The sequence below is a fragment of the Anas platyrhynchos genome, chromosome 1 (genome assembly GCF_047663525.1).
Source record: "Anas platyrhynchos isolate ZD024472 breed Pekin duck chromosome 1, IASCAAS_PekinDuck_T2T, whole genome shotgun sequence".
NCBI lineage: Eukaryota > Metazoa > Chordata > Aves > Anseriformes > Anatidae > Anas > Anas platyrhynchos.
The window spans coordinates 44,448,180-44,461,728 of NC_092587.1; the positions used below are offsets into that span (position 1 = coordinate 44,448,180).

Sequence of the window (13,549 nt, forward strand, 5' to 3'; positions counted from 1 at the left end):
TTTGTTAACCAAGTTCATGCTTGACCATAAAGCTAGTACTGTGTTTATAAACAAATGGGTATCTTCCCATTACTACAGATCTACTAAAAGACATTTTTAAGTCATCTTTGCCAACTTTACACCCTGCTACCAAATAGGTTTAATTTTTAACTGGCTAGCAGCCTTCTTGGTTGGACACCATAACCTATGAACATAAGAACCAACACACTGCTCCTTGCCTCTCTAAAGAGTGGAAACGTTGTCTCCTTCAACAGCCTCACCCCAATTTAAAGCAGGACGTCAAGGGACAGTGGGAAAACAGAGTCCAAATACAGTTCACAAAAATGAAAAGGTTTTATACACCAAGATAAACTGGAAGCATTTTAGAGCCTCCTCCCTTCCCACCCCCTAGCCTGGTCCCCCGGACAAGAGAATTACCTCGTGAAGCTCCCCTGAAAGCGCCACTATTTGCACAAAAAAGGGCTCAGATACAGATCACAGACTATATTAAACTTAATTTTCTCTTAATGTGCATTCCATAATCCTGTCTGCTCTAATGGAAACCTGCATTTCCAGAGGTGAACAGACCCCACAGTTCTGGCACTGAACTCCTCCATGTTTCTGATGTAGCATGTCACCATGAATGGAAGTGCTTGTACCTAAATTTTAACAGTTAACAATTGTCTTAAACTGAGCCAACAAGGGGAAGAGAAATGCTTCACCACAGACAACCTGTTTATCCATCCACCATAAAGCAAAAATACTTAGTTATTTTAAAACAGCGTACGACTGGGAAGTCTGATCTGTATAAAGCTGGTGATTTCGTGATTTGTTAATGAAGTCACTGCCCCGTCATGACATCCTAGCAGCCAGTCTGCTAGTCTTACTGTGCTGCCTTTTTTATCTGACATGTTTTGACGTTGTTCCTTCATATCAGGTAGAAGGACATGTATTTGGGGAAGAGACAGTAAAGGGGATGATAGGCAAGCAAAAAAAGCATTGGTTCATCATACATAATCAGTACTTGGGAGGAAGCTTGCATAACTGTCAGTTTCACAACTTCATGAGTTCTGACAGACAACACTACAATGCAGACCATTTAAAACACAAAAGGTATTTCACATTTGGCTACCCACTTGATCTTTTTTATATCAAGGGCAATGGGATAGCACATCTCCCAGTTTATTTGGTGGGAGGCAAACCCACTGAAATCGACGTCCTACAAAGACTGGACCCTTTCCAATCTTTGTCCTAATTCCAATACGAGACTATGATCAAGTCTGTATCAAGGCTCAATCAGCGCATTCTTAAATAACTAACAAAGATCACAAGACCATCACATTACATGAATGTAAAGCAAGTGCAGTTCTTTGCCAAAATTATATTCCAAGCTAATATAAGAGCCTGATTGTACTAATTGCATAAAACTTAAATATCTTTATGCCAGGAGTCCTAACTGTTCTGGTCCTGCTGGAGAGCAAACAGTCCTGCAAATCTGGGTTGCAACTGTTTGTTTATTTTTGAAGAACCCATCAGTATGCCACGTGTGTGACTGAGGCACACAACAGTGCTACAGAAAAGCCTCAAATAAGCAGAAGAAATTCAGAGGGAAACCACTGTATGACAGAAAAATAAACCTCTTCACAGTGTTGTGTAACTGCCCAAGTTAGGAACGGAAGTGCACAGAACACCAAGGTGTGCTCAGGACCAGAATACCCACTGCAATGACCTGTTAGGAGGCCCTTATGAAAGCTTCAAGGACACTGTACAGTAACAGTTTTGAAGCCTTGGCAAAACAACCAGATTTACAAAGCTGGGCCCAGGACAGGAAAAAAAAAAAGGAACAGGAAAGAGGACCTGAAGGAGTTCACCAGTTTTTCCCTACTTGATCAGAGCTAAGCATGGCCACCACCAAAGCATACCCTTGGTATGACATCCCTATTAGTCCCAGCCTGCACTCTGTGCTACTATTTTAACAGATACCACAGGTAGCCTGTGCTTTCCATGAAACAGCTCCTTAACCTGTTCTGAAGTGATAAGGGCTTCTTCATTTTCAGCTCAAGACTCCCCTCTACTATTGGCATTTCTCTTTTGCAAAAATACGTCCAATATTTCACTCTGTAGGGGGAGAGAGGAGAGGACATTTTGCTCCATCCTAAAATGAAGTGATTCCCATAACACTAGAGAAATTCAAAAACCTTTCATTCAAAGTCTCTATCATCATCAGAACAGTGATGATAAAACCATACCTGTGTCACTTTAATACAAGTGAGCTTGTTTGCTCATGAAATTGAGTGAGTAAAATTCTGCTCATACTGCTGTGGTCTGAAGGATTTCACTCTCAGACTTCATTGATTCTGTGTTTGTGATTTCTAGGAAACGTACAATGCTTAAACTAAATGCCAAAGTGGCACACAGATTCATGATAGCCTGAAAACATCACTGTCAGAGTAAGATTGAATCTGTCCACATTTGAACAGCAGCACTGCTCATCAGGAATACAAGTAGCCACTTCATGTAACGGAGATACGAAGTGACAGGAGTACTGGAAAATAAAGCTGCTAAGGAAAACATGTAAATGCCTCACAGACATTCTCTAAGCACCAGAAGCAAGTTGGTGATCGAGGAAAACAGCTTTCTAAATATCATTCCCCAGAGCAGGTTTCACAGGAAAGTCTTACGGTCACGAACTCAAAGAGTGAGGGAAAGAGCAATACATGTACACAGACACAAAATTGGATTTGGTAATAAAGAGCACTACTCTACTCTGAACTTTGAAGTAATGCAAGTAAGGCAGCTTTTATCTCGATACCACATTGATTTCTATGGTTATATTAATCCCAAATCTACCCAATTTAATAGTTGTCATGTAAATCAGAAAGGCACTCTTTTTCACTTAAACTACACTTTTTTTTTTTAAAGATACCAGTAAACCAAACTATCAAGTACAAGAGGAATATATTGATTTCTAAACTATACATTTTAGAAAAGTTTTTTCTCCTTCAAATAATTTTCCTTTCTGCTGAAGGTCTGACAGTATAACCTTTAAGCTTTCTTTGACTAAGTAACTATTAAGACAGATATTCAATAGGAAGATTCATATTTACTTGTATGTGCAGTGTCAGAACTTAAATCAGGTTTGAGAAAAGCAATTTTGTATTAGTATTCTGCCCTTGTGACTGACTTGTACTTACCACAGTTCAAGAGACCAAATCTAATATATAATTATAGCAGCCAGCCACCTAATTCTAAGCCCTAAGAAAATTTCAAATCAAGATTCTCGCTCACTTTGAAAAACATGCTGACTTCAAATCAGATGTTTCCAGAGTATCCCGGACTATTCCAGCATTTTTATTACTTTTTAATTATTTATTGCTGACAGTATATAGGATTCCAGTGTAGGACCTCAATCAAGTTGGGGTCCACTGTCCTACCTGCAATAATGACATTCTGTAGTACTTCCACTTTAGTCAGTAAATATCCTTTTCGTGTGAGCTAATTCCTCATCCAAGAATAGATCTCATAAGACTAAATGCAATTCTCATCACTGATAATACCAAATCTTAATGTAAACCTAAACTGAGCTCATCAAGACTGTTAAAGGCACTGCAATGAAGAATCCTACACATGGAAAACTGGACTTAGAAACCCGGAAGACATACAATTTCCATTTACCTGAGGGAAAAAAAACAATTTTCACTTAAGTATACTTACTGCTTACCCTTAGTTTATGCATCAGATTTCAATCTTACTAGGTTATCCTAACTGTCAGTAAAAAAAAAGGCTTTGACCTCAAATGAAAATCCTTTACATGTACTTGTGGTACACGCATATGTAAGTATATAACAAAACATGGGATATTCCCCATGGTCAATACAGTAACTAGAACTGGTAAAGAAAACTGATCTTCAATGTCATGATCAATAATTAGCAAGAGGCTATACAGGCTATACAGTTAAAAATTCAGGATTCCAGGAATTCTTAACCAATCCACTGACCAAGGCTGTGAGAACAGCATTAGTACAGTACATGCATACATTAAGAAGTTACAGGCACATTTTTAATCTCTCCATGTATACAACCATTACGGCTGAGGTGTATATGTATTTCATTCTGTGAGAAGGTTCAAGAAACCTAAAGAAAAACAAACCCCCCATCATGACCGTAATTCTGATTACTAAATAGTATTTTCCAACAGAGATGACCCACTTTAAATATAAATATACATACATGTAGGTATAGTTTTTAAATTAGTATCTTTGGGAACAAGCTAAAGTTCAACCGAGGCTGTGACAGGGAAGGAACAGAGATGACAAAGCAGGGAAAAGATCAGATTTTTTTCCCCCAAGAGAGATGTGGTGTCATTCTTAAGGAAAACACTTCGCATAACACCGTTCTTTTAATTGCTGTTGTTTCTTTAGGGTATTTCACTTACATTCCTGCACTACTACAATTTTTTTTTTGAAATTATGCTCAACTTTTCTCAGTGGCTATTCAAGTTGATTTACTTAGAAACACATTTATGTAGAAAGCTTATGAACTGTGTGCTTTTTGTTAAAACTCAGTCATAATTAGAATTTGTAAAATCGACTTGACCCAGAAAGATTTGAAGTTTCAAGTCCATTCCCAAGATGTGGCCTCATTTGACACCACTACTTGTTTGATACAGCTTTTAAAACGTTTGGTGAGCTGCTCTTAAATAGTTTAATAGTGAAAAGTTCTTGCTTTCATGCAATAAATTCAGTCTACCATCCCTAAAATACAGGCAAAGGCCACAGCGCTCATGCAGCTGAAGCTTCTTTGGTGAGACTACTAGGGACACAGAACAGTCAGGAAGGGCTGACTTGAAACTCCTTCCCCGTGTCTGCTTCCCCTGCTTCTTGTTGGGGAGTTACCTGAAAGCTGTCAGGACTGATGGGCCAGGGTGCAAATTAGGTGAGCCACACGGGACAATTTCAGCCAACATAGCATTTGCTTGGAGTCTAGCTATGTTAACGTGATTAGTCATTCCTCTGATGTGCTGCAGCCAAGAAAAGTTGGAGGATTTTTATTTTTATATTTACATCGTCACATTTTTCTTTCAAAGTAAAATTAGACATTTTAAAAAATAGGCAAAAAAAGCAGGATGCCTGTCCTTAACTGCCATCCCTAATAATCTTAGGATTAAACATTTTCAAAAATTTAATAAGAGCTTGAACCAAGCACATAGAGATGAAAGAATAGGTATTTATACAGTAAGCTTTATTTGGAACAGTATCTCCTGTACAATCTTAAGAAAAATTCCATAGGATTTTAAAACAGTTGCTATATCAACACCAAAGGCACCGAGGCAGGGGGAGGTCAAATGAGACTTTAAGACAGATGGAGAAATGGCAAGACTTGAAGGATAGGTGCTGGGGATGAAGTTTTCAAAAAGAATGACAAGATTACGTTGCTACGGAAGACAGGACTTACTAGTGAATGCATAAAGTATATGGGAATTGATGAACAAGGTAACAGAGGTATGATAAGGAATATTCACAGCAGGCTTTAAACCATGTGATTTAAAATTGGCTACAGATTTAATATTTTAAAAATAAATCAGAAATCTCACTTCCATACACTATATTTTAAACCTAGCAGCATTAAAAATACCTCCTTGCACCTCTGGAGTAAGAGAAGCAAGCAAGCCAAAAATTTGTTTCCAGTTGAATTTGTTACATATGGTGCTGAGCATTTCACCTCTTCACTAGTGAAATACAAAATTAATCAGGACTGGAAATAAAGGGAGGAAGAGCCAGAGCTTATAAGTAAGCTCTGACTTTCAGGGGTGGGGAACGCACACAGGAATAAAGGATTTCCCCTTCTCCCAGCTTGTTTTGGAAAAGGCCCAAGAACCCCCATGACAAGATATTGGATACCTTGGGCATAAGAAGCAATGAGAAGAGCAGAATATTCAATGGCAGAGATTAGACCAAGAATGGCATCGTATTTGCTGACAAAAGCAGCACACAGGATCTCTGTAATGGTCAGTAAAAACAATGCTGGACATTATACAACAATTTAAAAGCAGTGTTCAGTCCTCTACTTTCAAGCAAGCAGCAATCTTGACATTGGCATATCATCGATTTCAGAAAGCAGCTGCTCTGTGCTCTGGAAGGATGCAGGCCTTTGGAGATGCCAAACCCAGCACTTAAACAATTAGTTGCTTCAGTTCAGATTTTCAACAGATTCACTGTTTTCAATATTTACACCTAATCAGATAAAGGCTTCAGCTACAGGCAGCCATAGATCTTATCAGGAGCAAAGAAAAGACAACATGAAGCTGCAGTGCTTTGGCTTGACAGAAAGCCAAACGTCACCGAAGACCATCAAGGGAGCAAGCAGTCTTCTTTAAAGGCTTAGAACACAAAATTAATGGCCTAATGCATCTTACTCTTAAGTGTATGAGCACCTATACTTAACTTAAAACTGGCATTAAACCTTTCACATTGTCAGACCAAGAGGAAAAGCGTGACAAAATGTTCTTTCAAGCACTGCAACAAAATAAAGGGACATGAGACAGCACTGTTTAAGTTGCACTGATACTGCTAGAGACAGGGTTTAAGTCTTTATGCTTCCTAACTGTCTCTATATCCACTTGACTATTTCAAGTATCGTACATTTTTAGTATCTGTGGAACAGATATACACACAATGTTATGTACCCTTTAGTCCTGGAAAAGTTAGAATTAAGCCATCTCATTGTAACTGAATTGAGAAGTTTTTACAATTACATTTTCTCCTAATTTGGAATAGAATTCATAATAATTATGCAATTAATATATGAAACAAGAGCCAATGTTTCAAAAATTTTACTCACGTATTGCATAAAATTCTCAGGAAAGGTTAGCCAATTTACAGCTTTTTTCTACTTTTAGCTTTTTTTTCCTGTATTTTTTCTACGTAATAAAATCCATGCCTACCAAACACCCACTAAACTATTTTTCATTTTCCCATTATTTATAGCCATGCATCTCATTGTATCATCTGTCTCAAAACACAGAGCCCTACTCTATTCTGTGACCCAATACTATATTGTTTTAGACCATCAAACCAGGTAAGGTAGCAAAGATGACAGTGTATCAACTATCAAAGCTTTCTGATAGCCTGCAGTAATATTAAAAAAAGGCACACATATACTCATGGTGCTGTTGGTGCACCTTTCCTTAGTCATTATCTGCAGCATAAAGGAGAGCCCCTCCCCACACCATCCAGGGTAAGATTGCTTTTAGCAACATCCATGCTGTCCAGAAAGAAGGCACTGAACTTTTATCCTGAGGTATATTTACACAGTAATCCATATAACCCATTCCACTAAAGCCTAAAATGGCCCTTACAATGAAACCATGTTACATTTACTACAGTTTACAAAGTTATACTGGATGGACAGGAAGGAAGGACAAATCATTCGTGAATTAGTCAAATAAAAAGTTCATTGAAATAGATTGGGGACAACGTCATGTCTGATGGATATGGCAAATTTCAAGTATATGCATAATTTTACTATGAAATCAATTGTGTCACTTCACTGGTAGCAGCAGAGTAAGTTTAGTAAGTACTACCACTGAGAAACAGGCTACCATGCTCCACATAAATTATTTTTTAAATGTTTTAAGCTCTCATTTAGGTAGCACCTGTGCCCTTCCATTTAAATCTAGCATGCATTGCCAAATAGCTCTACTTGGAGCTATAGAATTAGAAATACAGCACAGATCTGATTTGAAACTAGACAAAAAGGCACCTTTAAAATATTTCATTTAACATGTCAAATACAAGTACTTCACATTCATGGGAATAGCAATGTGTACATAAAACAGAAGCAGCAGGAGTTCAGAAGACATTTCTTTTTTCATACAAGCTTCAAAAACACAAATACACTTAAGTGAAACCAACTAAAGTTGGGACTTAGAAAGCCTAGGAAGTAGCTTACTAACTTTGAAAACAATTTATTTTGAAGAGTTTAAGGGCTGCTTGTTTTCACATAAATTGAGTGGAAAAGTTGAAAAGGGTTGGTTAAACACAGCAGGCAGAATGATGCACAGAAGAAATGTTTTTTTTTTGTTTTTGTTTTTTTTTTTTTTTAAATGGCTTGTCCAGTACCATCTGCTTTAGGAATTTATGGTCTTTTATGGTTTGTAAAAAAAAAAAAATATTGATGAGATCTCTCAGCAAACATGCAACTTTGACAGCACTAGAGTCTCTGCTAGAAAACAACGTGAAGGTTTTGTTTACACTCCGTTTCTTTTGCTGTTATATCTGAAACAGCCAAGCTGATGACATTTTCTAAACTACCTTCATACAGACTAAGAACAAAGCTAACAGGAGCTTCAGATATACTGCAGCTAATTCCTCCATACTGCTAAATGGCTATAGTGATACAGAAAGCCTTTCTACACCAGCTAGAGTCTGTTATAAACCACTAACAAAAGTCATGCCTACATGGTTTCTTTACTCGTATGCCACTTGCCTCCCTGAATCCATAAATCAAGTAAGGAAACTAGGGAAGTCCTACAATTACATACCTGCTACTGGGAGATTAAAAACGAGCGTAAAGAACAGGCATTGCCCTTTCACAAAACACTTTGTTGTGAAGCTTGTGCACTAGATACAGTTTTGAAAATGAATTCAATGAATTCGAAACTAGCAAGTCAACATATCAGAAGAGGCATGAGGGCACCTCCTGATTTCCAAACTGTATTTCTGAAGTAGTTAGAATCACTGCAGGAAACCCAAGACACTAAACACTATACAAGTAGTACAAAGTCCACGAACTAGCACAAGCAATACCAGACCTACTGGACACTTCAGCTGATTTTTGACAACAGGAAAAGGAAAAAAGAGTAATCTGTATTCACACAGATCACTTTTTTTCAAGGTACATCGGAACTGACATGCAGATCAGCTGAAAAGCATTTGCATAGCAGCTACTAATGCTATCAAATTGTGAACTAGGCAACAGTGTTTTCTATGACAAGTTTAAAACCAACTCAAAGGAACTTTCCATAGAGACTACAGCAGATGTTTGCTTTCTGTTCTTAGCACTGTATCTGCCAGAAGTATTTTGAGATTAATTGGTTCTAGCAGTTGTATACAAAAAAGGATACGTTCAAGTACCATCTCTGTTGCCTTAAAGCATATGGGAAAAGCACGTGACATGGGCTGTGTGCATCAGCCAGAGCATACAACTGGCTCTTCAGGAGTACCAAGCCTTCTACTTTCAAACTGTCAAAGGCAATTAAAATAATGCCTTTTTTAAAAAAAATACTTTGTCAAACTTGAGAATAATCTACATTGCAAACAGATCAGTTTTCAACACTGAAGGATCTTCCTGTGCTCTTAATCCATGAGAGGGTACTGTTACCAGGCCCTTGATGAGGAGGGTTTTACAATTCAGCAGTAAAGACAAGAAAATGTCCTGTTAAGTTCTCTGCAGTTTAGGGGAGAGAGAGCAACAATCTGCAGTGCTATAGGTGCTACATTTTTGACTCAACGTCAACTCTTTCCCACCCCCATTTTTGTTTTAAATCTTTGTCACTGCTAGCATAAAGACTTTGAACTACTTGCATTTGTCATCTGGACAAAATAGTTATACTATGAATCAGACAACTCTAGGGCAGTACCACAGCTTCAACAAGCCTCCAAAGAGGACAAAGAACAAGGGAACAGCCAGAATTAGCTCTTGCACTAGAGCATCAAAACCAAAGTGACTTGTTCTAGGTCACCTCCTTACAGAAAACCTAGTACTTCAAACCCCACCCAAAGAAACTACCATTGGCAACATCTCAAGACAGTTTTCTTCATCTCAAGACTACAAAGAACTTAGAGTTTCTGCAATTACTTATAAACCTAATACAATAGAAAAATAATTTTTGGGTGGGCCAAGCCATATAGGAGCTGCAGAAGGATTTACAAATTCTAGAAATGAAGTTTTAATCAGAACAATTATTGTCAAAGTTAGCTCCTTAGTTGTAAAGCTTGCTGCAGGAGCCTCTCAGCTAATTCAGGGCAGCAAACGACCTGATTGCACATTTATTTTCCTCCAACATCACAAGCCTTACAATCAGGATGAAGCCTCTTACAAACATTACAAGCATCCATTCAGTGAAAGAGTAATATGTGATACTAAGGCCATCTGAAGTACAGAAATGAACAGCACTGAACGTTTTACTATGCATCCATTTGGTTACGCACAAGAGGGAACAACCCCAGCCAAGACATGCGGCACAAATCATTACATTTTTGCAGTTTCAGTAATTTTGGTCAGCACCTCACACCAACACAGAAGTCATGATTTACTTTCATGGCCTACCCTTAAGGAAAGCCAGTTTGGCAAGACTGAAGAACCAAAATACCAGTCTATTTTGGCACAAAATTAAGCGGGCACAGAATACTCCACCTTCCTTATAAAGCTCAATATTACAAGGCTAAACATCCAGATATTTTTTTTTTTTTTTTAAATGGAGAGGGTCTACTGAAAATGATGTTCCTCCCTCTCTTCATAAGCCTAGTATGGCAGTTGAGAGACAGTTCTACCACTTGTAGCTGGCTATTACCTTTTCCTGTCCTGACTCAGAAACTGAAAGTATGCATTAAGTCATATTCACGGCTGTCCTGATTCACCTACCTGATATAGGGATCCCTCCCAGACCTGTGCTGTGTTGTGGTGGGAGATTCAAGTCCAAGAAATTACTATTTGAGGTGGGATTTGCTGTGTGGTTCAAGTGCATGATGCTATTGCGTGGGAAGGTCATCCAAGGATAGCGAGCTGCTTGGCCTGGAAAACTGAAGGAGTTGTAAACTGCTCGATGCTGTTGAAACTGTGGGAACCTCTGTGGCATGAGTGGAAAGGTGCTACTGAGAGAGTTGGCATTTGCGGGTGCAGCAGGATGCAGAAATCCAGAGCCTGGCCCTTTGGCAGTTGTAGTGTGTGGGGTAGGGTTCTGAAGAGATGTGGGCGAAAGGGAAGGTTGGTCTTGGACTGACAGTTCCTTCTCAATCAGGTCTGCTAAGGCTTTACGGGTGATGTCAAAGGGGTCAAACCCTAAGTCGTCCTCTTGCTGTTTGGAGGAACCAAACCCAAAAGCCGCTTGCCAGTCTGTGGAGGAAGATACTGGTATAGTTTCTGTTGGAGAAGAATAAGATTTAGAACAAGAATTAGTATTTGCTCATACAAAAATCTCAGCCTCAGTGTAATTTATGTTGCCAGTTTTATCTTTCATACAATATTTCTTTGTAAATTCCCCGAAGACACACACCATTTTATCAGCTTGGAAATCCATTTTCAGACCAGACTGTAATAGATTTCTACTTAAGCTGAAGTGGTAGAACTAGCAAGTAGTAGTTTTATTACAGAACTGCTCTGACTGCACAAAAGCTTTTGTGAAATAAGCATTCTTCAGTAAAAGCAGAGTAGAAAGAAACCAAACATTAGGACGTTCTTTCCACCCAAATTACTGGAGAGAAGTGTGGCCAGAGTTTAAAGTTGTTATTCAGTTCAGTATTTCTCTTTAAACATTAACACTGTGCCTCAACTGTGCTGTGCAAAGAACTGGGGGTGGGGGTATTCCCTCTCAGATACGTTTGAGCAGTGGTTAAAACACGGCACCTGCTATTATGACAAAAAGCCAAATTCTGATGTATGTGCTTCGATTAAACAAAGGAAATAATGAACTTCATTACAAGATATTGACAAATATTCTTAAGCAGCATGGCAGAAGAGTTGGTCTTCCCTGCACTTGCAGTTGGCACTTCATTGTATTATACTGTTTAAGTTTCTTAGCTCAGGTTCAGAGAACGCTGATCTATTTTCACCACATTTTTTCTTAAAAATTGTAGCGAAGAAAGCTGATGAGTACAAGGTACTGTCACTTACAACAACTCCCTCTGCTGGCAGGGAACCTGGACTGCTGCCTTAGGTACCGTAAAATTAAGTCTAGCATCCTCTCAGAAAACAAACCTACAATTTCATTATCAGATTAAAAGTGTTGGTAGACAGACAAAAACCCCTGTCCATCATACTTTTACTTTAATAGCAGCCATATATTTTGTATTAATTATGAAAGAAACCACCTGGAAGTTGTCTCCCACTGCTACTTAATCCTCACAAAACTGGTACATATAGTACTTTAACAGCTGGTAATTTTCCTGGTAATATTATTTACAAACAGGATTATGACCTCGAGAAGGAGATGAACATTAGAAGATTAGCCGGTAAGTAAAATGCTATTCTATCCCAAAGCATCATTACATTCTATTTATTACTGATCTTGTTTTGTTTAATTTTCAAACACATCCCTTATGTTTCTAATTTGGAAACCCTATAAATGATAACCACTCCCAAGACTATATCAGTACTCCTAAAATGATGTTTCATTCATGTAAAGTGGTATTTTGTATCTTTCAATTGCTGCAATTAACAGTACTTCCATCTTTTCTGAATGTATGCAACCTCACTTCAGAAAGATTAGGCAGCTTCAGATAACTATGCAGGATACTAAAGAACATGTGGAATTCCACTGCACAGCTTCTGATATTGGAATTGCAGATTATAAACAGATTAATTTTAATAACAAATCTGTAGTGTACAATACATGTCACTCATCCTATTACTTAAGCAGACACATGGCTAAGAAAAACTAAAGCACTTCGAAAATTTAGCCATGCAGTTTGAAAGTTCTGTAAAGCTTCTTTTAGAAGAAATTATTATGTCAGTGTAATTCACTTGTACTGTAGAAAAACATTTTAAACATTTGGGAAGTGGTGGAAAGTTATATAAAGCATATCCTAGACTTTTTGGTTCTACAGTGCATCAGCTGCAAAAAGGAACCAATATAGAACAGTGGAAGCTGGGTACAGAGGTGTGTGTACCTGATGTGAAGAGGCTCTGTGGTTCTGGTGCTGTAGGCCAGTCATTTGAAGTCTGTGGAGAGCTGGGGAATGGAGGAAGCCCACTAGGGATGGGGTTCGGGTGCCGAAAGTTGTCAGAGAAGAGCGACTGTGATTCTGTTACAGCCCCTTCAAAAGGGGACCGTGCACTGTGATTAGATGAACTGATGGGTATGACTGGATTGGGTTTTGTTAAACCAGGCGGTGGTGAAGGTGTGTCACTGTTTGTTATCTACAGGCAAGGAAGGAAGACAGACAATTAGGTCATGAGCATTTATATATAAAATATTCTTCACTAACAGTTGAAAAAAATCTTCATAGTTATTGGCAACATTTCCTTTAGTTAATATATAGCTCAGTACAAGGTTTAACGCTAAAGCAATTCAGCAGTAGCATGTTTTTGTTTCAACTGAAGTCATACAATACTTCAGAAAGTATTTCCTTCTGAAACTACAAGTTGTACCAAGCCAAACAAACTCAATTCTTACATTCACAGCATTTATCTTTGTCTTACCTGCTGGGAGCTGTCACCATTTCCTATACTGAGGGAATCTGAAGGTTTGTCGATAGGGCTGCAAAAGTGGGAGGGGGGAAAAAAGTCAGTAAGTCATTGAAGTATTTAACGTGAACTTCAACATTTGATTTTGTAGTTATAGAAAAACCTT

At 38.3% G+C, this 13,549-nt stretch overlaps 1 protein-coding gene across 9 annotated transcripts in view; it reads right to left on the minus strand.

Annotated features, from left to right (window-relative positions):
- Positions 1–13,549, minus strand: part of CNOT4 (CCR4-NOT transcription complex subunit 4) — a 72,680-nt gene that overhangs the window by 5,502 nt on the left and 53,629 nt on the right. For all 9 annotated transcript variants that reach the window (XM_027452772.3, XM_027452775.3, XM_027452743.3 and 6 more), the window contains 3 exons: positions 13,399–13,456; positions 12,867–13,116; positions 10,624–11,121 (listed from right to left, as the gene is read on the minus strand). In XM_027452772.3, coding sequence (XP_027308573.1) covers positions 10,624–11,121; positions 12,867–13,116; positions 13,399–13,456 — 806 coding nt within the window. The remainder of the gene's footprint in view (positions 1–10,623; positions 11,122–12,866; positions 13,117–13,398; positions 13,457–13,549) is intronic.